The 27,732-nt window shown below is 39.7% G+C and overlaps 1 protein-coding gene across 1 annotated transcript; it reads left to right on the top strand.

The window, feature by feature from the left end:
- Nucleotides 1-204: 204 nt before the first annotated feature.
- Nucleotides 205-27,707, top strand: tmem68 (transmembrane protein 68). The gene is made up of 9 exons (XM_033651208.2): nt 205-883; nt 1,417-1,553; nt 4,239-4,412; nt 6,117-6,216; nt 7,354-7,521; nt 10,715-10,908; nt 15,116-15,176; nt 20,348-20,487; nt 20,851-27,707. The coding sequence occupies exons 2-9, from the start codon at nt 1,494-1,496 to the stop codon at nt 20,953-20,955; spliced, it is 1,002 nt and encodes a 333-aa protein (XP_033507099.1). The 5' UTR covers nt 205-883; nt 1,417-1,493; the 3' UTR covers nt 20,956-27,707.
- The last annotated feature ends 25 nt before the right edge of the window (nt 27,708-27,732 follow it).

Below are 27,732 nucleotides of genomic sequence, written 5' to 3' on the forward strand. Positions count from 1 at the left end.
TGGAACTGAGGTACAGTTCTGCTGGGTGCCAGCTCATACAGGGGTGAAGGGAAATGAGGTAGCTGATAACCTAGCAAAAAGGGCTCTGGAAAAGAACATAACAATCACAATACCTTATGGAAAAGGAGAGGGTAAAAAAATGATAAGGGCGATAGGCAAGGAAATTTGGCAGAAAAGATGGGAAGATGATCAGAAAGGAAGAAAATATCAACATACAAAAATCGGTTATAACAAAAATTTTTAAAGAAAGGAACAGAAGAGAAGAAATCATCATGATGAGGCTTTGAGTTGGTCCTACTGGTCTGAATGACACAATGAATTTAATTGGGAAAAAGAATACTGACAAGTGTGAGAGATGTGGTGTTAAGGAAAATGTGGAACATATTTTAATACACTGTCTAAAGTATGCTTCAGAGAGAGAGGCTACAGAGAAAAGTCAGTGCAGCGCAGCAGGACTGGAGTATGGCTGGAATTCTAGGAACTGAAGGGGAAAGAGAAAAGATCCAAGTTGTAAGGAAAGCATTATTCAGCTTTCTGAAAGAGACCCAGTTGATGGGTAGAATCTAGAGGTGGGGATATGACGCTACACACTCTTGTACAGTAGGTGGCGGTATGCACCTGAACGTTGCTTGCGATCCGCCATTAAACGAAAGAAGAAGAAGAAGAAGAAGAAGAAGTAAGGCGAGTGGAACTCATCTATTGGTTCGTTGTTTTCCAGGGACAAAACACTGTGCAGTGTCACACTGAAAGCGTTCCGGAGTTAAGAACAGGACGTTTGTTAGCGTATAGGTTATTTGCGATAAAATTTGTATGTTGTGTTAGTTTAAAATTAAACGCACAGTGAAATGTTTTAATGGCTGTGTTCACAGAGTAACTGTCTAAGGTAACGTTTATGTGTTTATTTTGTGTGCGGTGAAAATGACGTTGGCTGTTGACGTTGACACTGAAGGCTTGCTTTCAACTCTTAAGATTTTCCACTTATGTTCTGTTTACGTTTCGTTCGTTAGCTCACTGTTTTCCCTCAGCTGCTTTACTGTTATCATTACTGTCGCATGTAGTTTATTCGCTGTTCTGTTCCTCATAGCTAGGGTCAATCCGAACAGCAAAGCTAGCTTCCATTAAATCATATGCAACACAGTTATCGTTTGATTCGGTGCGACAGTTCGACGAGGTGTCGTCAGTAACGTTATGGTGCCACTCATATACCGATAATGCTTACTTATTCCAAAAGCCACGTTGTTCTATAAAACGTTATCATTAACAAACCAATCAAAACCCCTCAAACTGTATTCTCCTAACACAGACGGCTGATCTTTACCAAAATGAAATGCAACATGACAGAAAAAAATGTTCATGCAGAAACTGAACAGTTGAACTGAGTGTTATTGCCTTCTCCTTCACTTTACCTGTGTGTAGCAACAGATGCTCTCCATGCAGTGTGCTCCTTCCCCCTGAGGCTGTCATCAGCTGTTTGAGGCTGACAGCAGAGCAGGATGTCAGACAGTGGGAACCAGTCATGCCTGATGGGAGCAGAGGACACTCTGTCCTTCCTGGTATGAGTCTTGTCCATTTAGTACTGACAGTTACAACATGGTCGGTGTTGTTCATTGTCTCTGTAAAAATATTTGGCTCATGCATTCATGCTCATGCAGTGTTTTCCTTTAGTTACCTCAGAAATTGGTTCATTACATGACTGAATGTGATGTTAAATAGATCGTATCAAGGTTGTAACTACAGATCACTAATGTGGCAGCTGTAGCTGTAGTTGGTTGAATGGGTTGGTCATCAATTGCAGGGTTGTTGGTGGTTGTTGTTGCTCTCCATATGTGTCACACTGGAAGCAATTTTCTGCCAAGGGAATGTAATGTAATATAACAACCGTAAAACTTCAATTAATAACCCGGGCCATTATTTGCTTGACTCACCAAAATCACCCAAGCCCATACTGTATTTGGGACAGGCATCTAAATTCCTTTTACCCAAACCTGCTGCTCAGCAAAGATGGGAATTACAATCAAATTGTTTATATAAACCAGTATGAATATTACTTGTTTAAAAATTAGGCTTCAGATGATCGTAGCCTATCAATTATAAATCATTCATTTGATTTAGCTCTGCTAGACAGCGTATCGAAGGAAAATCAATAACTTACAGTGTAATGGAGGCATGGACACATAATTTGAGTTAGCCAACAACCTGGTTTTATACATCTGAAGAACTTCTATTAAAAAAATTAATTGCTTGGCCACCAGACAAGGTGTCTAATTGAGACAAGCGTTTATGTTTCAAAATGTGTAGCCACACTGGTTGAGTGAAAGGGACTGGGTGTTTAATGGGGAATAGGCTTTTAAAGTTTTACTGTACTTCAAAAGTACAGTAAAACAGTGTTGGTCTGAAGAGCTTACATCAGGCAACAGTTGGGAGAGACAAACAGTAAAGGTTTCAGTGTGATGGTGCATGTATTCAGAGCTGATATGATCAGTCAGTGTTGACTGATTGACAAACAAATCATCTATTTTCTAAAAAAATAAGAACAAAAGGCTATTTATTTGGATTTTAGACCGTTGGTTGGATAAAGGAAGGTATTTAAAGACGATGTCTTGGAAATTTTGGGGGGCATTTTTCACTATTTCTGCCACTTTATAGAATAAACAGTTGAGAGAATAATCATCAGATGAACTGATCTTTGCATATCCACCTTATTCTTGAGGGCACTACTGTAGAAATGATTATATGCGCAACTTTCTGTGCAATAGCGGAAGTAGCAGTAAGCTAGTTAGTCCCATAGACTGTCTGTGGTTAGTCCCAGTGGCTACTCTTGGTGGCTAACTGCCAACGCTGGTTCTTTTCAAAAGTAATTTGCCTTCAGTTGAGCAAATAAAAATTTATTTTTTAACAAATATTTAACTAATGTTAACTTAGCATTATCTAAAATGTCTTTGCAGAGCTCTGGTACCTGTTGCACTGTCCGTGTCTGTGATGCCTAACAACCAGTCTAAGCTAAATTTTTGTCTTCAGCAACTGTCTGTTGAACATGTAACCAGTTCATTCTCAACCTACATTACAAAAGTGCTTGTTATAAAATAAACTCAGCAACATAGCTTGAAATATGTATTTAGTCATTAGGGCTGAGAATGTTTTACTGATTTACCATACTTCCTTTAAATCATATAAAAAATTAATTCCAAAAGTTATTTCTTTTACTACTATTTTATATTACTATTATTGAAGTGTGCTGTTAAATTCAGCATCCTGTATTGCTCAGAACAGATTTTAATGAATCAGATGTTAAAAAAAAACGTGTAAACTGCGTAGTTAATGCAGACGAGCTGAGAATTAGCTGGGAAACATCACATTTATTCGCTTTACAGGGAGCTACAGTTAATACTGAATTATGCCGAATGTGTTAGTAGCTCTTGATAAGTCATAGTAAATCATGAATCATCTTTAGAAGGAGCAGATGTTTACCTTAAGCTAGCTTGGGCCATGTTAAAGTTAACAATATTTTAACAGAGCAAGGCAAGCTAATTGCTAGCGTGCTTGGGTGAAAAGGAAAAAAAAATCAATGCTTTGAGATGGCTGTCAGAGATGGCAGAGGTATGATCAAATGTGGTGTGGTCCACGTTTTATTTCCCAATTGCCCTTGGAAAGAAGAATAGAGTACTGTAAACAAACTGTTACCATTGGAAATCGCTGGATTCGGTTCAATGCTGGAGGTCACGCACATAATTCTAGCAAGGGATCATTGGGGCTAGGAATAAGTCGGATATGGTAGAATGCATATTGCACCCCTGTCCCTCCAGCCAAATTCATGAACCAGTGAATGATATGTGAGATCTCCAGCAGATAGACACCACAGTCTTGATTTGAATGGAGAATAGTTTAATCGTTCACCCTGAAATGAGATTTTTTTTTGCAATTCGTGATCTTGTAATACTGATCGGTACACTGTTATATAATTATATAATTTCTCATGTTGTTTTATAGTGGCTCTTTCTGTCAAGTTCTCTCCCTCAGTGGACTCACTGGCTTTTTGCCTGGCGGTTATTTGTGTGTGTGTGTGTGTGTGTGTGTGTGTGTGTGTGTGTGTGTGTGTGTGTGTGTGTGTGTGTGTGTGTGGTCATGCTCTGGTAAACATGAATGTCTGTGCAGAGTTTCACAGCAATTCATCCAATAGTTGTTGAGATGTTTCAGTCTGGAACAAAGTGATGGATTTAACTGGATATCTTGGTCCACAGGTGTGTGTATTTCATGCATGGGAGGAATGGGTAGGCCTCGGCCAGTTGGAGGACTATCTGAGTGTTTTGGAGTACCTGTTGTGGGTCTTCACTCCTCTGGCTATTGTCTTCCTTGTGCCCTTCCTCATTGTCATCCTCCTCTACCTCTCTATACTCTTCCTTCATGTCTACAAGGTATGCAAACACTCTTTCCACCATCTGCACTGTGTCAACAGTAAATAATAGTTCATCTCATTTACGCAATGTTACAAACAACGACAAATGATTATTTTTAGGTATAAAATAATAGGTATAAATAATAACTGCTGGTGCTACAGCATGATACTCATATGTTATTTACTATTTATATCTTCACAGAATTTGACAGAATGGAGCAAAATGTCATAAAAAGGGTCTGTTAACTGAGCAGAGTGACAAACAGTCGGCATTTTAGGTGTGAATTGAAAACAGAAGCCACAACATCTGCAACAACCGTAAACTAGCCAGCTCAGTGCTGATTAGAGCATGGAACTGAGCAACCATCACAGACTGGAGCTGCCGTACAGCAGTCAGTCAGACAAATGGACTGGTAATAATCAAGTTGCCCGAACAGTTTACTGAGTCTCAGATCAGGTCAGCCAACTAGTTAATCCAAACATCATGAGCCTTAACTTGATTACTTTAAGGGCTGTCAATTAATCAATTCTAACTTCGAATATATAATCAAATTGTAAAACAAACAAGCAAAAAACCCTCAAAAACTGGCATTCGATTGTGAAGATTAGTATTTGACTGGGGGGAAAAAGCAGCACTACCACAGCTGTGTGCCTCGCAAGAAATACCATATTGAAAGCAGTATAAATATTACTTAACCAGCATAGAAATTAGACTGTCAGTTATTTTATCATTTACAAATCATTTATATGACCTCGCCCCAAGAGACAGTGCAATCTCAGTTCTTGCTGTAGTACCAATCATGATACAGAGAGAGAGAGAGATGCATTACATTATCCACCTTATTCCTGAGGGTGCCACTATAGAATTGATTATGGGTGCCACTTCTGGTGAGATAGTGGAAGCAGCAGTAAGCTAGTTAGGAGCATTGCCCTTCTATGGTCAGTCCCAGTGGCTAATCTTGGTGGCTGACTGTCAACTGCTGTTCTTTTTAAAAGTAAGTTGCCTTTGATTTAGCAAATACTGCTTTGTTTTTTCAACAGATATTTAACTAACGTTAAATTAGCATGTATTAAAATATCCTTGATGAGCTCTGGTACCTGTTGAACTGTCCACATCTGTAACATTACTAACAGTCAGACTAAGCTAAATTTGTGGCTTCAACAACAGTGCTGAAAATGCACCCAGAACAAAAAAGGGAATGTTCCTATAACTAGCGTTACAGGTTCCATCACCCACCCACAGAGGGCAAAAGGTTGCCATCCATCCTTTGTAAATACAGGATTGTCCAATATTAATAAAATGCACTGTCCCTTACTGAATCAGTACGAGATATGATTTGTCCCAAATTTTCGTGCACACCCTACTCTAAATGCATACACTATGTTTTCACATGCTTGGGATTACATAAGAAATAACAAAACTGAAAGAGTTTCAAGAGCAAAGAAGTATAAAATCAAAATTTGTGGAAGAGAGTGACACCTAGAATGATAGGTCTGTCACTCACCATCAGTACATGATATCCCTGTCTTTACTGTCTGATTTCATTCTCAACCTGCATTAGAAAATTGCCCTTTATAGACATAGGTGAATGTTAAGAATAAGTGTTCTGGACCACACTATTGAAATAAGATCCAGGTAGTATAAATCTGTTGCTGTTGTCCTGTCGTGTCTTGTCCTTGAGTCACTCCACACAGTATATTTTCTGATGTCTTCTTCTAACAGAGGAAGAATCAGCTGAGGGAAGCTTACTGCAACAACCTGTGGGATGGAGCCAGGAAGACCCTGGCTACTCTGTGGGACGGACATGGAGCCATATGGCATGGTAAGACACCACAGGCTTAATTTATCGAAGATCTGTAGCATCCTTAAGATTCTGTCCCATCAGGTGGCATATATACAATCGTTAGCACCATAAAAGACAAGAAAAAGGAGAAAGATAGATTCTGAGGTCAAACTGCACTTTTTCCTGTTACTGCTAATATTCAGCTGTGAGCTTGTTGGAAGGCACATATGAAAAATGCCAAGTGCCCAGAGAGAGTAAATGTGTATTTGAAAGGTGTCTTTGCCTTATACCTAAGCCTTGCAATAGAAATGTGTTGGTTGTGTTTATGAATGTAGTTTTTGTGCTTCTACCGACGACAGCTGTAGACATTATGTTTTAGGGGTGTCTGTCCATCTGTCCCATTCTTGTGAACATGATATATCAAGAACGCCTAGAGGGAGTTTCTTTATATTTGGCACAAACATTCAGCTTGATTCAGTGATAAACTAATTAGATTTTGGTGGTAGTTGGTCAAAGTTCAAGGTCACTGTGACCTTATCTGTCCTATTCTCGTGACCATGGCATCTGAAGAACAACATGAGGGAATTTCTTCACATTTCATCACAACGAGGACTGATTAGAATTTGGTGGGTCACTTTGACTTGTTTTTAACATGTTTTTAGCCATAACTCAAGAAGTCTAATAGGATAAAACAATGTGATGACATTTTATATCCAAAAGGTCAAAGGTCAACTTCTCTGTGACATAATATTCTGCAAAAACACTTTTCTGGCCATTACTCAACGTCATATCTCAGGAACAGAAAGGGAGACATTTGGTCAGATACTGAATTGGTGACACAAATCTTGGATGTCCACCATGAAACTATGCTGATTGTTTAGCTCTTGTGTGCTGCCAGGTGGAAGATTTGTGTGATGCATCCATGTTTTCACAGTCATGGATGTAAACTATAACTGCAACTTGACTGGTGCGTGATGGCATACAACTGCAAGGCAGTAACTCTAGTTTTATTTTGTTTCTTACAATTGAGGGGCACTGTGCTGTGTGAACACACAAATATACCTCTAGTGTGTATTTACTTGTGGCCTACTCTTCCTGTTTCTGTCCCTGATCACACGTACCTTATATTTTGTGTGCATGTGTGTGCATGCGTGCGTGCGCGTGTGTGTCTACCAGGTTATGAGATCCATGGGATGGAGAAGATCCCTGACAAAGGACCAGCACTGATAGTGTACTATCATGGAGCCATTCCCATCGACTACTATTACTTCCTGGCCAATGTTATCATCCAAAAGGGACGGCCCTGCCACTCTGTGGCTGACCACTGCCTCTTCAAGATCCCAGGTACTCACACAATTTCACTATAGGTTTCGGTTTACTTTTCATTGTGTTGTTGTTAGCTTCTTTCACCCAAATTAGGGCTTAGCTAAAAGTAAAAAGCTAAAACTCTAACTTCAACTTTATCTCAATCATACAAGTCCACTGTAAAGTCTTGAAGTGTTTTATTTGTTTAATCAAAAAAGTAGAGAAAAAAATTGAATCTCAACCAAATACAAGAAGATGAGTGTCTGCCCCATGTAGGCTATGTCCTCTGCAGCGGCCCGGGTTTGATTACCACCTGTGGCCCTTTGCTGCGTGTCATCCCCATTCTCTTTCCCGCTTTCCTGTCACTCTTCAGCTGCTCTATAATGAAGATGTCAAAAGCCACGCAAAAAAAAATCTTTAAAAATTAGAATTTTATTCTCTCAGTTTATCTGTTCAGCACGAGCCTTCTGAGTGATTTGACTTAATCTGTGTCCATTTCTACACTTGTTCACCAGACATTGTGAAAAACAATCCAGAGAAATAATGTTAATCTTATTCCAGGATCAGACTACATGAGATCAGTCAGATAATGATCCAACTCAACAGTTGTGGGGTGTCAGGAATGAAAATGAGTGTCAGGTGTGACTGTTGCTGGTTTTATTCCATGTTATGTAAAGCCCCTTTCCCACTGCACCCTAAAGACCCATTTACACCCACTAACATCTGACTTTTTAATGCAATGGGAATGGTTTTAATCGTCATTCACACCCGTGTCAAATGATTCTGCAGTAGTCACGAGTATTTATTGCCTCTGACTCTAATCGGCATAGATGGGAACACAATACCCGGATGAACGTGCTAATTTTAGCCCTTTAACTGACAAGATGCAATGACGCACCGTTACAAAACACCGCCCATCTTCACCCAAACAGCGCTCAAACATCGATCCAAATTCATCCGCACAGAGTTTTAGAGAGACTGAGTACGTAAGAGATAGATTTTCTTTCCTTTGTGCTGCTGTCTTGTGCTGTCTACTGCCTACCTGTTCTCCAGCCTGTCCATGACGTTGACGTGACACACCAAAGACAAAACAAACAAAAAAAAAAAAAGGCATAGTCGTCTGCTGCAGGGCCATGTACAAGGCTGTGCTCTACTGGCAATAGGAAACGTGTCTATAGCCTGTGCTTAGCAATATTACCCATATTTTTAAAACCCACGCACACGTGCTAATTTTGGTGGACATGTGGTATAAAAGAAAACTGATGCAGCATTGTTTAAACCTCCTGACAAAAACATTATGCAGATATTTTTTTTCTTTACCTTGTGTAGTTTGACAACTGCTACGACGTTTGGTGACATTAAGCAATCGAAGCACACAGTGTTCAGGGGCACTCCATCAATTTAATTTTACCCATGGGTGTGATGTCACCGTCTGCACACACACTGTGAAAGCTGTCGACCCACACACTCACCTTTTCTGCTACTGACTGGGCAGTTAGCTCGAGGTCTGGGACTTTCTTTGCCACTGATGGCTTCTCTTGAATGTTTGTGCCAATATTGACTTTAAAATATAACAACATAGAGTTCACGTTCACTTCACTTTACAGATGAATGCTTCCAGCTGAACTGTCATGCAGAAACCCCTAACTACATACAGAACCATTTGTGGTTGGTGCTGTCAGGTGGCACAGTGCAGTTAGTCCCTGACACCCTACTGTTCACCTGTACGTCACACAAGTCATTAGGGTTACATCCACACTAAAATGTTTTTGTTATGAAACACATACCTGTTTCTATGTTTATGCCAGTGGTCCACACTACTCTGGCGTTTTGGAACCCAGAAAACGGACACCTTTGACTATGCTGCTGACACTGCTTTAGTTTGAAAAAAACAGGGTTGCGTTTTAGTCTGGATGGGCGAAAACACTGAAGGAGACTATGGGTTCATCCCAATATCCCTCCTAGACTCCTCTATCCTCTATCCTCACTCACAATCAGAATATCAATAAATACAGATGCAAATAATGAATAAATCATATAAACACATTGTGTGACTCTGAGCAGGACACAGTACATATTATAAAGAAAACACTGCTGCTCTGTTACTGTTAACTGTATCTGTATCTTTATCATTATATATGTTTATATAACATTATGTATGTGCAGCAACAAACTCCATTAAAAGTTTCTATAACTGTTAATAAAGCCCCCTGATGGCTGATCCAGCTGTGATCAGCTGCCGCCGTCATCACAAACGGGCGTCGCTTCACGTGACACTTTAGAGGAAAAGACGTCTCATTTCTCTAAAGACATGTTTTCTCGTATCTTCTCTCCTCGTGTATCATCCTAGTATCTCTCCCCCCTGTCTTACAAGGGCGGAGCTAAGACGCGAGGAAGAGACACAAGTGAGGGAAACTTGGATACGAGATTCGGTATTGGGATGAACCCTATGACACAGATTCCCACGTTCCCTTCCTGATTGGATCTCATCAGTGATGTGATCATTTATGTCAAGCCTACATACTTTTTGTGATTTCATTCTTCTTGTGTCGGTACTCCTGTCCGATTGTCATGACATCCTCTAGCGATGGATAATGCTCCCAATACTGCTCTGATATGTTGCTGCATTTTCTTTGTAATGGTTCTCAATGTGTTTTCAGTCGCTGCGACATTACTTTCACTAACAGTTTTACCTCGCTGTCAGTCCGAGCAAAAAAAAATCTCACTATCTCTGAAGAATTTTCTGTAACTAGGCAACTAACTGCAGAGTAGACAATCTGCTTCCTGTTTATATCAGGACTATGCACATGCCAGGTGTACATGATGATCATGTGATATGCAATTTCAGGGGTGTTAGTATAGATGGCGATCAGATGTGAAACAGTGTTGAAATGCTCATGTGTACGGAAATGTATTTGTGTGGATGTGGCCTAAATGACAGCAGGCTCTGATTGCTTGGAGTCCATGCAGTCTGCAGCGACCAGTCCACAGCAGAATCACCTGATTTGACACAGTTTCCATCTCAAAAGACAATCATCCTATAGTCTAACCCTGGCATTAGTGTGTGACCACAGAATTTTAGGTGACCCATGAAAAACATTTAGGATCATGAATTTATGTAGGTATTTTTTTTTCCTCTGTTAATTTTTTTAAATGCTAGCCTCATCTTATTTCCTTTCTCTTCCCCGTGGCTCTTTCTCATTCTACCCTATCCTCTATCATCCTTTTCCAGGTTTCAAGTTACTGTTGGAGGTGTTCAGTGTGATCCATGGTCCTCAGGAGGAGTGTGTGCGGGCTCTGAAGAATGGTCACCTATTGGCAATTTCTCCAGGAGGAGTGCGGGAGGCTCTATTCAGTGATGAGACCTACCCTCTTCTCTGGGGCAAACGCAGAGGCTTCGCCCAGGTCGCCATCGACGCTCAAGTGGTACGTTGCATGAAATTGTAGATTACATTCACATCATCAGTTTCACCAATATAAAATGTTACACTGAATTTCAGTGTATCCCAGTAGGGGTGTAAATCACCAGTTTCATCACAATAGGATATTATATCGATTCTTTGGAAAACGATACAGTATTTTCCGATATCACAATGTCTGCCATGATACCATTTCGATTCGATACAGTTCAGGAGTGTGTCATCGATATTTGGCGATTTAACACAGTCTGTTACAGAAGATGCTGCCACCCCTTTCGTTTTTACTTTTGGCCATAAAACACAAGCAACATATGAATAGCAAGTACAGTAAAGATCACATTAAACTGACTCCACTTACACAAATAAAACAGTAAATGGGATAAGTTAACCTTCAGGGCTTTCTGTCAGAGAGACCTTTCTGGAAGAAAACTTTTCATTTTAATCCAAACCATCATCTTTTCCATTAAACTTGAGGGGCTGTATCCACAAACATTCTGAGAACACTCTCAGAGAGCTCCTAACTTAGCCTAAAAACTTTTAGTAAGGAGTCCTAGCTTAGGATAGCCTGGAAATCCAGACCCAAATCTAGAAAGATTTAGGGTCTGGCTATGAGTAATGCAAATGGCACAACTCGAGGGGTGGCACCAAGCATGCATTTGAAAATATCACTGCATGCAATTGGATAACACTATGACCAATCAGAACAATACATGGGGTGACGTATCCAGAGCGCTACCAGCGGAGCTAACTGGTAGATTAGACTCTTGCCGTATCCGGTCGGCAAAACAGCAAAAACGTCCTTCTTGCATAGGAAAGATTCGAGCGCCGTCTTCTGTTCCTCTTTTAGAGAAAAAGCCAAGTCTAACTCGTTCATTGTAGCGGCCAAAGCTGTTTCAAACAACTGGTGTTCATCCGTAGCCATCTTGCAATGTTTACTGACTGATTCCGGACTTCGTCGTCGCAGTGCTGACATCATCTGTTTACCTCGCCTCTGGCCCGCCTATATCAGATACACCGATGTGATTGGTGCAGCTCGGCTCCAACAGCATGGGTAATGAGCATCATTACTGATTGCCAGAGTGACTCGCTGAGCAAATTCAAATTGTGCTCTCGCGAGAACTCTGGATTTCCAGGGTAAGCTTAGGAATGATTTAGGAAAGTTCTCAGAGCAACTCTGAGCAAAGAAAGGACAGCAACTTTTATCTTAGTGTGGAGGTGTGGTTGACCCTGTTGCTAGGTGTGATGCATTCTTTTAACAGATGTGATTGGTTGTCACAGACACGCCCTTGTGTGAGCCTGCAAGGTGTGGACACCCAGTGGAAATGAAATGAACTGCATCACAATATGAGACTGAAAGTGTTGTCGTTGTTTGTATGATCACTGCTGTTGGAAGGTTGAGATGGACCAAAGTCATCACTGCTGCACTGTTACATTTTTCCAGTTTTTCAAATATGTTAGTGTTGTGATAATTTTGTTTCTGGCATTATAGTGTTATTCCATTGGATGCGAACTGTGTGTGTATCTCTAATGAGATTGACCACAAACATAATTCCTGCACAATCTAATCTGTAGCATTTTATTTACTCACTGCCATGCAGTATTTGGAGAATATTTCTCTGACCTCATGTTGTTTCCACCATTTCTCCTCTGCTTAAGAAACTCTTAAGCCCCTTAAAAGTCCTCCTCCCTGCCCCTAACAGTTTTTCACCTAAGGAGTTCTTTTAAGGTCTGAGATGCTCTGTGAATAACTTTTATCTTTACAAGGACCTAGTCTTAACTTTAAGGAGAAATTCTAAGAAAACATCACAATTCTAAGAATTTTCTTATAATTTCTTTACTAAGAGCAACTCTTAGTGCTAGGAAGCTTTGTGAATACAGGCCCAGGTCTATTTGGCTTAAAGCCCTAAAGGAAAACTTCTCCAAACAGCCATAAAATACAGATTAACAACAAGATCATTCAACAAAAGTATAACATACAGCTCAGTAATAACATGGACATAACAATTGTTTTTTGCCAGTCACCCATTATTAGCTAAGCATGTTTACATTGCCTAGCGGCTCTACTTACAGCTTACCAAACTACATGTAACATTATTATTTTTCTTACTCACCGTTGGGTTAAGTTACTGTATCTCCCCACAGAACAGTACGGTTAAATTTCAGTCTGCATGCACGGTTTTTCTAGCCTGGCATTGCCAGACCCAATTCGCAAAACGTGAATAGGTCCGGACACGGAGTGTACATTTCCTCTATTCCTGAGGGGTGGTATCAGCGGCTGTCACTCAAAGTGCCCCTTCATGCAATTGGAAAGACGGAAAACCAATCAGAGTAAACGAAATATGTGACGTAGGCTAGCACAATGCCACTATGAACAGACCAGCAAGCGCCAGCAGAGATGAGCTGTGATGATTTCTGGGAAAGAATGTTGTCGTCTTTGCGGATTTCCTCCTCACTGTGGACTCCCAGTTGTGTGGCTGTAATTCCCAGCTTGGTTGCTTCCCTGACCTGCTCCTACATGAGAGCAACTAGCGGAGAAACAACAATAGCTACTGGGTTTGCACTGAGTCTCATCTTTTTCCCGATCAACGGAGCCAGTTGATAAATTAAACTTTTACCAAACCCCGTAGAAAGGACGACAAACACATCCTTTTTTTCAATGAAAGCTTTCAGTGCAGCCGTTTGCTCTGCTTTTAAAGAAAATGTACATTCCAGTTCGTTCAACACATTTACCATAGCAGTTTAAAAATCAGCAGCCATGTTGGTTGTTTACGAAATGCATTCATTCCGCTCCTTGTCCCTCCTATTCTGATGACGTGATTTCAAATAACCCGCCCCAAAGTAGTAAACGGTTGTGACTGGCCCGGTAAGCTTTAACCGATGCCAGCTAATGTTGCTAAAGCAAGAAGTCAGCGGAGTGAGACGCTCGTCCAGTCAGGTAACGTTACGTCCTGTTTTATCTAGTGACATTATTGTTTACGTGCACCATGTGCTCTGTCTGTTGATCCTTATTTTCTTCGAAATCCAAAATATTTCCACACTGCTGATTTATTCCTCATCGTCTTTCTCATGGCTGCTTGCTGTCTGCCTGCTGCTGTTTGACAGTGACACAGACTTTCAAAATAAAAGCCTACGCTTAAGATGACAATGTGGATTGATGTTTTCACTTTGCATCGATGTGATTGGATCGTTGATCATTAAATAGATATATCGATCCAGAACGATGGATCGTTACACCCCTATTTCCCAGTACACTTGCAGATATAACATGCTTACAGTTCATACATGCTTAAAATGTTTTTGGATGCATGTGCATGGGCATCCCCTGTAAGGGTCTATTCCTTTCTGTGCAGCTATACTAAATATTAAATTATTGGATGTGGAATTCCTATTATTTATTGTTTGTATGCTTTGTCATAGTGTAGGACATGCCCTATAACAGTCAGCAAACGTTATCCAAAGAGCCATTTTTACCAAAAAGTATTTCTAAAAAGTCTGTCTGGAGCCGTAAAGATATTTGAGCCTTATATTGAAGGTATCACAGCCTATTAAGTCTAAATTAGCCTTTCAACATTACTAAAAGGTCTAAATGAGCATTCATAATACGCTTTATCACAAAGTGCCTACTCTGGTCTATATATGATTATTTGGTATTTTTTTGTTTTTGCACATTAAGCAGACACGATTCTATCTGAAAATAACTTTGATCAGATTGGAGTTTCCTGGCCAAATTTCTCATTATATTACTCAGTAATAACTGAGTACTACATGTTTTAGTTGCCGACATGTAAATGCAGCTGACCAGCAGAAGTGGTCATATAAAAGATATTGTATGTCACAAACAAATTTAGGAGGCAGTTCATAATAAGATGACACTGTAGTCAGATTGTAAGTTGTCGCACTAAAAACTCCCAGCTAAACACTTATGGAGAAAATCACCAGGAAGTACATTTTTAGTTTTTGTTTACATATGTGCATGATTAGTTTCACTTTTTTACCATTTCAAATTTTCTTCAACAAATTCAAAATTTCTCTGTCTGGGTTGTGTTGAATAGGAATTAACTAAATTGATTCTGGTTACTCTACTTTCACAGTAAACTACATGAGTGTCATAATGCACTGTGTAATTGTAACATCTTTTTCCATGTTAGGATTCTGCAATGTAGAAAGCCCTCTTTTCTAATCTACTCTTTGTCTTGCTCTCTCCTTTCTTTCAGCCAATAATTCCAATGTTTACTCAAAATGTGCGGGAAGGCTTCAGATGTCTGGGAACACTCAGTAAGTGCAGAGGAAAGTTTAAAATCACAAAGATAGTACTAAGCTGATGGTAACATCACTGATCGACACACACCTCGAAGTTCACACAGGACACAGTCTCACACACACACACACGGGAAGACACACAGGGTTTTTCCTGGCTCAGAATGGGCCTTTGGAGGATGACTACACACAGCAACCTGATCGGTCTGCGCCTAGTAAAGGCAATGAGTCTGTGTTACTTTATTTGACAGAAATCTATGCATTTTACTGTTATGTCTGACCATTTGATAAACAAAAATGCCTAAGATGATTGAGTTTGAGGGGGGAGTTTGAGAGAGGGGTCTGGGGTTGGGAGCAAATCCCAAGGAACAGCGCCAGGCTTCGAAGCTAATTTGACATAGTGGCCAAACCGTGGAATTACAATTACAGACATCTGTAAATCAGCAGATAAATGTTTTTGAGCATCACAGCCCCTGCAAAGTGACTTTTTGATTCAAACGATTTGAAAAAATTTCAAAGCTCAGTAGAGGTGCACAATTAAATGGTTTTATCCCCATTCAAGTGAGTGGAGGGCTAAACCTGGAGTTAGACCCTCAGCCAGCAGAAATCTCTGATGCACTTTATCCATGAGCCCCACAATGCAGAAGATCCAGGTGATTTTATATCTTTTATATCTTTTTCGCCTTCATGCAGAGTTGCCTTTTCACATATGTAGCACACAACAGGAGATTGTTGTGTCAGATTCACCTACAGGAGATACTCCTCTTTCACATTAACGTTACCTTTGCAGCTGAGGGTACGGCTCAGACAAACAATGCAGCTTATCTGGCTTAGCCACATGTGTAAAATACAGCGGCTGTGGATGAGAATGGGGTTGACTGCTGGAAGTCAAAGACGCCTTAGTTAAGTTTGTGTGTTGTTTGTTTAATAATTGTTTGATAAATTGCTATTAAACATGTGGAGAGTTCAGAGAGAATTGCTATTTTTACTCTTAACGTTATCATTTTAGGGCTGGCCGAAACCTCTTTGTGTCTGCGAAAAATTCTTTAATGCAGGAAAAACCCAAGCAGTAACCTCTGAGGCTGAAAAAAGAAATCTGGTGCAGAAGGGCCAAAAACTGCAGTTCATCAAAAGGCTACTTGAGGCTGCCTCCAAAACAGAGCAAATTCCCATAGACCTCCATGTTAAAATACCCTATTTTACAGCAGAAATAAACATGTTTACAGCTGGATACAAAAAACAGTTTTGCTCTGTGTAGCTAATTTCCCCATTCATGGTGATTGTACAGGGGGTGAATTTTTATATGACACCCATTTACATTCATTAAGGCCCAAATTTTTGCATATTTAGCGGCAGGGCTGCTTGAGTGATAGACTGTTTGCCGAAAGTGTCCTGAGGTGTGTACTACAAAGCCAGATCAACTTACCCAGGATATCTTTTTGCTATCTGGCTTGACTAACTCTAGCATTGGCTGTCTGGATAATGGGTACTACAAAGCTGGTTATAAGCTAGTTCAGTCAACTCTGGATTTTCCCATCCAGCCACAAGCACGTACATGTCAAAGAGGCAGGGCTGTTAATTACATGCGACATCATCAGAACCATGAATGAAGTAGGCTGCTTCACATCATGAGATGAAACGGTACCAAAAGTGCAGGCAATCGTGAGACAGTAAAATGTCAGTGACGTGGATGTAAACGACATTCTGTAATCTTATAACAGAAATGTAGAAATATTGAAAATACCATCCAAAAAGTTACCGTTGGCTGAGACTTTAATTATTTATAGGTATCACAAAGATATAAGTGACATTAGTGTAGAGTATTTTTTGCTGTCAAGTTGGATAATGATGAATATTTCACGTAAAACACTTTAAAGTAACACCAGCCTGTTTCTGCATCGAAGTTAAGTGTGGAAAAGTAGCTTAGTTAATGCATGATGAGGTCTAACTGACTGAAATGTGGTATTTACAATAAGGGGAGCCAATTTAAAAGGTGTGGATTATTTTTCTTAGAAAATATTATCTTTTATTCCTAGTCCTCATGACACAGGTATCTTATGTTATTTGTGTGAAAAGTGTAAAATAGCAACACTATCACTGCGGACTAAAATGAACTTTGCTCAAGTTAAAAGACAGTTAATATCATGTGTCTAATGTGTAAACATTCTGTGTTTGTCAGAAGCTCTGTTTTAAAACCAGTGGAAATAGAGCCCTGGAACAATGAAATGGCCTACTATGACTACTGACAATATATAGGTTACTCTTTTTTTACCTGAGACTCCGGACTTTCGCCCATGGATACTTTTTCTTAAGTGATCTGATTGGTCAGAGGTTGGGATGTTGACAGGCTGTGATTCGATACCCTGAAGTTAACCTACTCCAGAGCAGGTTAGCCGTTCAGCATAAGTTACCACGGTGATTTATCCTGGTAAAAAGAGAACCAGCTTCGTAGTACTGAAAACCCAGAGCTAAGCCTGAAGGTACCTTGCTAACTCCAAATCCTGCTTCGTAGTACAGGCCTCTGGGCTTCTCAGTCAGATCCACTCCTCACTCCTCCACAGCTCCACCCTCTCGTCCAAATATGGTCATTTGTGGATTAAAAAAAACCAGGATGGTGACAGCTAAAATGCCAAACTCAAGAGACATGTATAGCTGCAGACGCATTCCGTTTGTAGCATACACGGCATGCCCCTACAAACTGTGCCCACTATTGGTACAAGACAAACACACCAGCGCAACGGTTATCTGAACTTTTACAGTGCTACACTGTAGTGAATAAATGAGACCAAACTGTAGCAAAAATTCACTTTATAATTTATAATACAGGAAAACATGATTCACTTTATTACCCTTATCCTATCTTTAACCACTTCTCTTTTAAATGTAATACTTCATAGCTAGCAAATCACTAACTTAGCAATTTTGTCAGTACTTCTGCTTCTGGACCAAGGACTAGAGGGCAGGTCATGTAGCTGCTACAACTGCAGTTATACCCACTCTGAACTCGAAGCTCCAAAATGGCAGTCCGCAAACCAGTGGGTGAGGTCATGGTAGCTACATCCATTAGTTAAACAGTCTATAGAAAAACCCTACCACAATACACTGGTTTTGTGAGTTTGTGGCAGCAGGATGGTATGTGTGTATCAAATACTTGTTAGCAGATACTTTCAGTGTTTGTTTTGTTTGCACATCAAACACACACTTTGTTTGCACAGAGTTTGTTGACAAGAAGAAACATATAGAATATTATCAAACTTATACTCAAGATAGTGTGGTACAAAGGAGAGTGTAATCACAACAGTCTGATCAGAATCTTCTCTTTATATTTCTCCATGTAACATATATATATATATATATATATATATATATATATATATATATATATATACATATATACAGTCAGGTCCATAAATATTTGGACATTGACACAATTTTCAGCATTCCAGCTCTGTACAACACCACAATGGATTTGAAATGAAACAATCAAGATGTGCTTTAAGTGCAGACTCTGAGCTTTAATTTGAGGGTATTTACATCCAAATCAGGTGAACGGTGTAGGAATTACAACACATTTTATATGTGCCTTCCACCTTTTTAAGGGACCAAAAGTAATTGGACAGTTGGCTACTCAGCTGTTCCATGGCCAGGTGTGTGTTATTCCCTCGTTATTTCACTTACAAGGAGCAGATAAAAGGCCTAGAGTTCATTTCAAGTGTGGTATATTCATTTGGAATCTGGTGAGGTCATCTCTCAATATGAAGTCCAAAGAGCTGTCAAGAGCTGTGAAGCAAGCCATCATTAGGCTGAAAAATCAAAACAAACCCATCAGAGAGATGGCAAAAACATTAGGTGTGGCCAAATCAACTGTTTGGTACATTCTTAAAAAGAGAGAACGCACTGGTGAGCTCAGCAACAACAAAAGACCTGGAAGACCACGGAAAACAAGTGTGGTGGATGACAGACGAATCCTTTCCCTCGTCAAGAAAAACCCCTTCACAACAGTTGGCCAGATCAAGAAAACTCTCCAGGAGGTGGGTGTATCTGTGTCCAAGTCAACAATTAAGAGACGACTTCACCAGAGGAAATACAGAGGTTTCACCACAAGGTGTAAACCATTGGTGAGCCTCAAAAACAGGAAGGCCAGATTAGAGTTTGCCAAGAAACATCTAAAAGAGCCTGTACAGTTCTGGAACAACATCTTATGGACAGATGAGACAAAGATCAACTTGTACCAGAATGATGGAAAGAGAAAAGTATGGAGAAGGGAAGGAACTGCTCAAGATCCAAAGCATACACCTCATCAGTGAAGCATGGTGGTGGTAGTGTAATGGCGTGGGCATGTATGGCTGCCAGTGGAACTGGATCTCTTATATTTATTGATGATGTGACTGCTGACAAAAGCAGCAGAATGAATTCTGAAGTGTTTCGGGCAATATTATCTGCTCATATTCAGACAAATGCTTCAAAACTCATTGGACGGTGCTTCACAATGCAGATGGACAATGACCCGAAGCATACTGCGAAAGCAACCAAAGAGTTTTTAAAGGCAAAGAAGTGGAATGTTCTGCAATAGCCAAGTCAATCACCTGACCTGAATCCAATTGAACATGCATTTCACTTGCTGAAGACAAAACTGAAAGGAAAATGCCCAAAGAACAAGCAGGAACTGAAGACAGCTGCAGCAGAGGCCTGGCAGAGCATCACCAGAGACGAAACCCAGCGTCTGGTGATGTCCATGGGTTTGAGACTTCAGGCTGTCATTGACTGCAAAGGATTTGCAACGAAGTATTAAAAAGTGACAATTTGATTTATGATTATGTTAGTTTGTCCAATTACTTTTGGTCCCTTAAAAAGGTGGAAGGCACATATAAAATGTGTTGTAATTCCTACACCGTTCACCTGATTTGGATGTAAATATCCTCAAATTAAAGCTCAGAGTCTGCACTTAAAGCACATCTTGATTGTTTCATTTCAAATCCATTGTGGTGTTGTACAGAGCTGGAATGCTGAAAATTGTGTCAATGTCCAAATATTTATGGACCTGACTGTATATATATATATCCTTTATTTAACCAGGTAAAAGCCTCGTTGAGATTAAAAATTTCTTTTTCAAGAGTGACCTGGCCAAGAGGGCAGCATAAAACATTGTTACAAGTTACAAGGCAAACAGATGATCTCTTTTTGTTCAGGATTTTTCCGCTGGATGTATGAGAGGTTTCGCATCCCAGTAGCTCCTATTTATGGTGGATTTCCTGTGAAGTTTCGGACCTTCCTTGGTGATCCCATCCTGTATGACCCCAACATCAGTGCTGCAGAGTTGGCAGAGAAAGTCAGTGAGCTAAAACAAGCTTAAGCTAGCTTATTTTTCTTTCTTTCTTTCTTTCCGTTTTTTCTTTCTTTCTGTTTTTTCTTTCTGTTTTTTCTCTTTTTTGTTTTTTCTCATTCTTTTTTCTTTTTACTTTTTTTATCTTCTCTTTTCATTCTTTCTTTCTGTCTTTTTTCTTTCTCATTCTTTCATTTTACTTTCTCTTTCTTTCTTTTTTATTGTTTCTTTATTTTTTTTCTCTATTTCTTTTTTCTTCTTTAGCTCCTGCTCCTTTCTTTCTTTCTTTCTTTCTTTCTTGTAATATTTATAATATTTTGAGCTGTTCCACAGAACCAATCATTCATACCCAGTGCTTTTGCTCTGCAGGTGAAGCAGGCAGTCCAGTCTCTGATTGACCAGCACCAGCAGATACCAGGGAGCATCCTAAGAGCCTTGTTGGAGAGATTCCACACTAAACACAAATACCATTAACATCAGCAGTACAACAACAGATACAAAGTATCCAATGTATGACCAAAACAACATCAACATCGGCTCAGCAGGCTGCAGTGTGCACAGGTTTGGCCTAACGTGTTGGAATATTTGCACAGCTTTCTTCACTGCTTCCAAATACCACTGACTGCAGCTGCTGAGGTTCCTATTACAAACATGTTCCATGCATGTTTGTGATATGTTTCCTTGCATACATTGGCTCCCTTTTTATCTGATGATTTGCTTAAAGCTAGACTTCCTGAAGTTGTTATATTGACCCTTGAAAATAATCATACCTCAAAAACAGTAAATGAAAGGATAATTATTTTTTCAATACACATGCACATCTAATTTCTTGTGTTCCAATATCTTTATCTTAATTGATTACAATGTGGTCAGTTAAAGATTGTGCTCAGGACTGATCTGTGGGCTGATTGGTTGGTTGAACTAATAGATGTAATTTGTCATTGTAGATGTTTTCAGTGTGTATATATGGGATTCAGACAATTTCCATATTGAAAATTGTGATATTAGTAAATTTATGTCAGCAAGAAAATCCTAATGTTGGTTAACTAATACATTTAGTTTATTGTCCATGCCTATTAATTGCAGTGACTATGCAGACAGCTGCTTGTTCTGATATACTTTAACATCATTTTGAGTTTGCGCATCTTCAGTTTCATTCACCTTGTAGTAACCAGTGAAACATACACTATTTCATGGGAGCAGGCTGCAGGGTTAGACTTCACAGGTAGAGTAGACAGAGCTGAACCCACTGGTTAAGACTGGCCCACTATAAAAGGCTTTTTGGTTTTGATTTCTTCAAAGTTGGAGTTTCATGTATGAACCACAGACTGTATAAAATAATGGTAATTGGTTTGTAGACTCCGGTTTTAAGCCTCGAGTTTGGCATTTGGCATCACAATCTTGGATTTTTGGAGCCAGAAGTGATCATATTCAAACAAGAGGGTGGAGATTACTCTAAGGCTAGCATAGCTATGGTTAACTGTGATAACACCAATGCTAAAGCTAATTTTTGCCACAGAAAAACGAAGTTTAAAACCATAAAAATAAAATGTACTTACTGGAAAAACTAAATATTTAACTGCTTAGAGGGTCTTCTAGTTCAACCAAATGTTGAAAAAGACTTTGTTAGGCAACCAAAATGTCACAGTTAACTTCATGAATCAAAAACACACTGAAGTAGTGATGCCTCGTACTCTGTGAATCTAGTGTTATGCAACAGTTACGTTACCAAACCAATGTTGCCATTGTTGTAGCCACTTGACAATGGATGGCACCCACCTGTCACCTAAAGTGGCAATGCCCTTAATGTTGCGTAACTTTAAGCCTTAATATAAACATTCAAGATTTAAACAGGTGATTAGGTATAGAGACCAAACCATGTTAATTTCTGCTGTTAAGTTGGGCATTTTAATGTGGGTTTATGACTTGCTCTTGGAGCCATCTTCAAGTGGCCATTAGAGGAATTGCAGATTTTGGCACTTCTACATTGACTTCATTTTTCAGCCTTGGAGATTGCTGCTTGGTAGGAACCAGTATCATACTTGCTCCAAGTACATACAGAACACTGACCTAAGGTGACAGGAGTACGACAACATTGTGTAAATGAGATTAATTTGTATATAGAATTAGTGAACAGGAATTTCAAGGTTAGATCATTTTTTTAGGGTAACTGAAATTGTCTGGCATCTGCGACTGTGGGTGTACACCTGAGCTCTCAAGGCTGGTGAGAATAGGGCTTTGATCTCTCACGCACCAACTGTTGACACTGTCGTCAACTGTTCCTAACCATAGTTCCTCCCTGGACTAAGTCATTGTCAAGACTGGGTAAATGTTTAGACCTCTAGCCATAGATCTGGATCTACCATACATGCACAGGCCTCTGATGTTTGTTGAACCACATTGTCTAGACTAGGCAGGTCATCTTCTAGGATAATCTCATATGCAAGATTCTCCAACACCCCCACAGAAAGCATAAAAGCTTAGCCCCTTAATCTCACAAGTCATATTAGCAGTAGGGTAGTTCTGGCTGTCACCTTCCACACAAGTAATATTCACAACCCTTTCATTACTGGGTCGAATATTGCTGACCAAATGTGTCTTTAGTTACTACTAGTGTCTGCTAGTGCTTTTAGCGCTTAACCATTAATGGTAACATGTACGATTTCCTGCTCTGGTCTGGGTACTGAACACATTTCAGCAGCTTTGGATAGCCTTGTGGCCAAGTTGTTGACAATGAAGACCAATGAATTGACCCTTTGGCTGACTCTGTAAACCTTTCTCCAACCCAACTGCCAGTATTACCACAATCTGTTGGATTTGGTGGTCTATACCCCTCATACTTCTGTTTCACTGTAGACATCCTTTTTCTTGATGGTGTAATGCCATGCACCAATCTGCCAATCCAGCTGCTTCTTCTCCAGCCTTTGGGCTGTGCTCCCTCACCCAGGTGCTAACTTCTGGTAAAAGTACTTGCAGATAATGCTACAAAGTGATGATCTCTCCAAGCTGATCGTTGGTATGGTTGTCTGGACGCATCCAGCACTTGTACAGCCCCTTCAGTCGGTTATAATGCTCTTGGATTGTCCCCCCTGCTGGAGCAACCATGCTCTGCCTGCTCTTCATCAGCGTACACCAGCTCAATGCCAGCATAAGGGATGATGCTGAAAAGACTGGGAATATAGCCCTTAAAAAATGCCCTCACTCCCTCCTTCAGGATTTTCTTGGCACAGTCAAATATTCCTGAGTACTGTCTGGTCTTCCTCAGGGTCAAACTGGACCTCCATGCAGTAGATGGCAGTTTGTGTTGTTGCTCCATCCAGCGATCCAGCCAGGAACCTCTTGTGGGTCTTGATCTTCCCTGGTTCTCTGGTCAGCTGTTTCTTATCCTGCTCATAGACCATAAATTTAATGGCAGTCTCAGGGGCCATCTTCAATACATTGATACCATTTTGTCTCTATAGAGACATCAAGCCTTCTTCTTTTAATACTTGCTGAAAGTGACAGTTTACCCAAAAATCCTGTAGTGCAATCTATATAGTTTTGGTGTGAGTTGCCGAGTGTTACAGATATCCACCGTAGAGATGTCTGCCTTCTCTCCAATATAATGGATCTACATGGCACTCGGCTTATGGTGCTCAAAGTGCCAAAAAATACATTTTAAAAACTTAGCAGCAATGTCTCTTTCCAGAAATCATGAACTGGTTACTCAAGATAATCCACAGACCTTGTTGTGAGCAGTTTCATGTAGGAACTATTTTCTTTCTACCAGACTACACCGTTTCACCACGCAGAAGGAAGTGTGCATCTACTCATGGACGAGAGGCTCGTGCTTGTGACAGCACGAGATGTAAACATCAATGGTGTTCTCCTCGACTGAGCTGTAATGTTAGCTAGCTCATTGGTGCTATATAGCTAGCAGATGCATATATCTATTGTCAGTGAATCATCCACTGTTAACTCAGGAAAGGTCCAGGTGTAAATCCAGACTTTACAGTTTGTAAGTACTATGATTTCCCTTGGGGATTGTCAGTATCTGACCATCTCATAGTGCGTGCTTACAATTATGATACCTTAAATACTTTGATTATGTTGTAACAGCTTCCATCAGCTAAAAACAGCAACCATCTTCTGAAATCATTCGTTGATCAACTCAAAATGAATCGATTCCAAGTGCAGTAACTGTGGACTGGACTGTTGTTGACTGGACACAAAAATTTAGTAATATACAGAGATGTCCATTAAAAATGTATTCAGAATAAAACAAAATAATTGAAAACTACAAAATGTGTAAAAGACATGAATGACCATTTTGGCCTTTAAGCAGAAGCCAGGCTATAGAGGCAGGTTTTCGGTGTATGTTTGAAGATATCAGCACTTTCAGCTCAACTCAAATCCTTTGTCAGGCTGTTCCCACAGCTCAGAGATGAGAGCTAAAAGCTTTCTGACCTAAAGGTTTCACTTTGGGACATCTCTAAGGTCCATGCATTAAAAGTATTTCAAGCAGACCGCTATAAAGTAATAAAACAATCATAAAATTAACACAAAAAGGAAACGTGTGGAAAAAATGACTTCACCTTTAATGGCTCTATTAGAAAATTAGAATGTATGAGTTGTCTTGGACACAGTTCTCAACATGGAGGTGGCTGAGCTGGTAGCTGACATTGGGCGCTATGCTTCTGCTATGTCTGAATCTCGGCTGTAACTGCCCTATGAGCACAGTGCAAAGCAGCAACGATGAGCTAGCAAGTGGGATACACACACTCAACACTCCATTATATCTTTACTAGGGCTGTTGTCAACCAAAGAAAATCTTGGTTGACTGAAGTCGATGCAAAACACACTTGGGAAAAAAAGTTGTGCATTCTACTGGGTAGCCAATTGCTGCAACTCTGCCCTGTGCTTATATGGCACTTACTGTAGCAGCTGTTAGCCCTGTTCATGCTGTGGGCACCTTTAGCTGCTAGCCACTGGCTCAGGCACCTCTATGTTGTGAGCTATGTGCAATCAATCCCTGCCCAGACTCTGAATCATAGATATGCTCTCAATGTCATATGTGTCTCTTTTAATGTGTAAAATCAAAGGAGTCCACTTTTCAAACAGCCTTCCCTCAAACCTTTATTAGAAGCACATTACCATTATTCTGCATCGTGGAATAGTGTCTTTTTTTCAAACTTGCAGCATATTCAGTTTTGGGAAAAAACTGAACTGTAGTTTCCCAGTATTTGTGTGTTAATTGTTTTTGCAGAAATGCTCACCACAGATAGTAACCAAATATTAACAACACACATCACTGCATATTATTAGTTCTAACGGGCAGGGTACAAAACAGAAGAAATGACATTAAGGGCAGGTAAATTAAAAAAAAAATCTGCAAAAGAGTCTTGAGCTGAATTTAAGTAAATAAGGCCTATTCACACAGGATTAGTGTTACCTGGGGATCTCTAGTTATTTGTAATAATTGCAGAGGTAACCTATTATCTTAATCCCTTGCATATCTGCCAAGTCTGTAATTTTTTTTTTTTTTTTTAAAGTGAAAGTTCTACCTTAAATGACCAATTTAGCCAAACACAGAGGTCATGTGATAACAGTAGTCCTGTACAAAAAAGCATTTCAGTGATTTTGAATCCTGTTTGGCTTTTGTTTTCTCTGCACATCTTTTCTGCCTTTTTCCCAGTCAAGAATTACAAATGCTACATTGGTAAATGTAAATGAAAGTTTTGACAGCATTTTTGGTGCAGGAGGCGTATGCATTTTTTCCACTTGTGTATGTGTACGGAGACAAGTCAACCAGAAGTCCATTCATTCCTGTGAGATTTTCCATGATATCTGATAAGCCTGCAAAACTCCTCCACTCAGTAATATTTCAGTCTGGAATTTGCCTCGACTACATTCACAAAATGTAACTTTTGCGGTGGATTTCAGAGACTGTATGACAGTGTGCTAGATTAGCTGACAGGCTGCTGGCTAACTAACCGGCTATAACCTTTAATTCAGTTGCCTGTGCTGATTGTCAACTGAGTTTGAATCATTAAAAGGAACTTGTTTATCTAGTTTTAACATATTGTTAATCTGAGTAGTGTTATTCTGCTAAAACATGTTAATATAGTATACACTGTCAGATTGTCATTATCAGTTTGATATGAAATACAGTCAGATTTATTATTTTAATATGAAATAGCCTAATGTTACAGATTCATCAGTCTGGTTAAATACAGTCATCATCCTTATAAGTTTGATATGAAAGTGTAGGCCTATGCATCAGTACGTCGTACATACATCTTTTTAATGAAATATTTCACAAATCATGCTACGTACCTGGTAGGCCAGCATCTTCATTTATTTATTGCCTTACAACATTGGTCCCGTTTCTGTCCTGGCAGTATTCTAAGTGCATCTTCCAAGCTACTGGTGAATATCAGACAAAATTAGCCTCTCCCCCATCATGGCCACAGGAAGTTTCTGTCAGGTTTCTCTACATCCGTAAATAAATGTACTTCCTTGCGTTTGACACTGGAGGCATCATTTGTATATTGATGGATCTACTGACACCAGTCACATACATAAGTGGAAATGAGGCATCATCTCGCTACACAGCATGGAGCACTGTTTACAGAAACGGCAAGCTCAGATCCATCAGGAGAGCAGAATTTGTAAATCACGTGGTCCCCTGGTTACACTGGTCCTTTATGAATAGGGCTTTAAATGAAACAAAATGATCACTGTAGGCAAACTGGTCATGCACTTAAGTCTGATTTCTATTTTTGTTGGCCTTTGTGTGTGTTTGTGTTAGTGTGTGTGGTCCAACAGTCAGGAAACAGACTTAAACTGAGCCTTTCAAGACTGCTCATATAACTGTCAGTGTCTGCTTACAAAAAGTATGTTCTCACTGTAATATTTCATATCTGTACAAATACTGATCTATGACTTTATTGCATGCATATATGTAAATATTGTGATTCAACAAATTATTTTGCACATGAAGTCATCAAAGCATCACTGCCAACTCAGATATTTCCATTTTCAAAGACACCTTTGTAAGACTAAGTGTGTTTTTGAGTGACATCTAACCGGATGCTTTCCTTCTGTGAACTGGTTGCCTGTTTGCATATTTATGTTGTGTTTTTTGAGATGATCTAACGTGTATTTTTAAATTATATCAATATATAAATGTTGCACTTTTAAATATTGAGATCCTCTTCAATCTGTTAATAAATCTATTTTATTAAGATGTTTCATGCAAATTCCTTTCTG

The sequence above is a fragment of the Epinephelus lanceolatus genome, chromosome 12 (genome assembly GCF_041903045.1).
Source record: "Epinephelus lanceolatus isolate andai-2023 chromosome 12, ASM4190304v1, whole genome shotgun sequence".
Taxonomy (NCBI): domain Eukaryota; kingdom Metazoa; phylum Chordata; class Actinopteri; order Perciformes; family Serranidae; genus Epinephelus; species Epinephelus lanceolatus.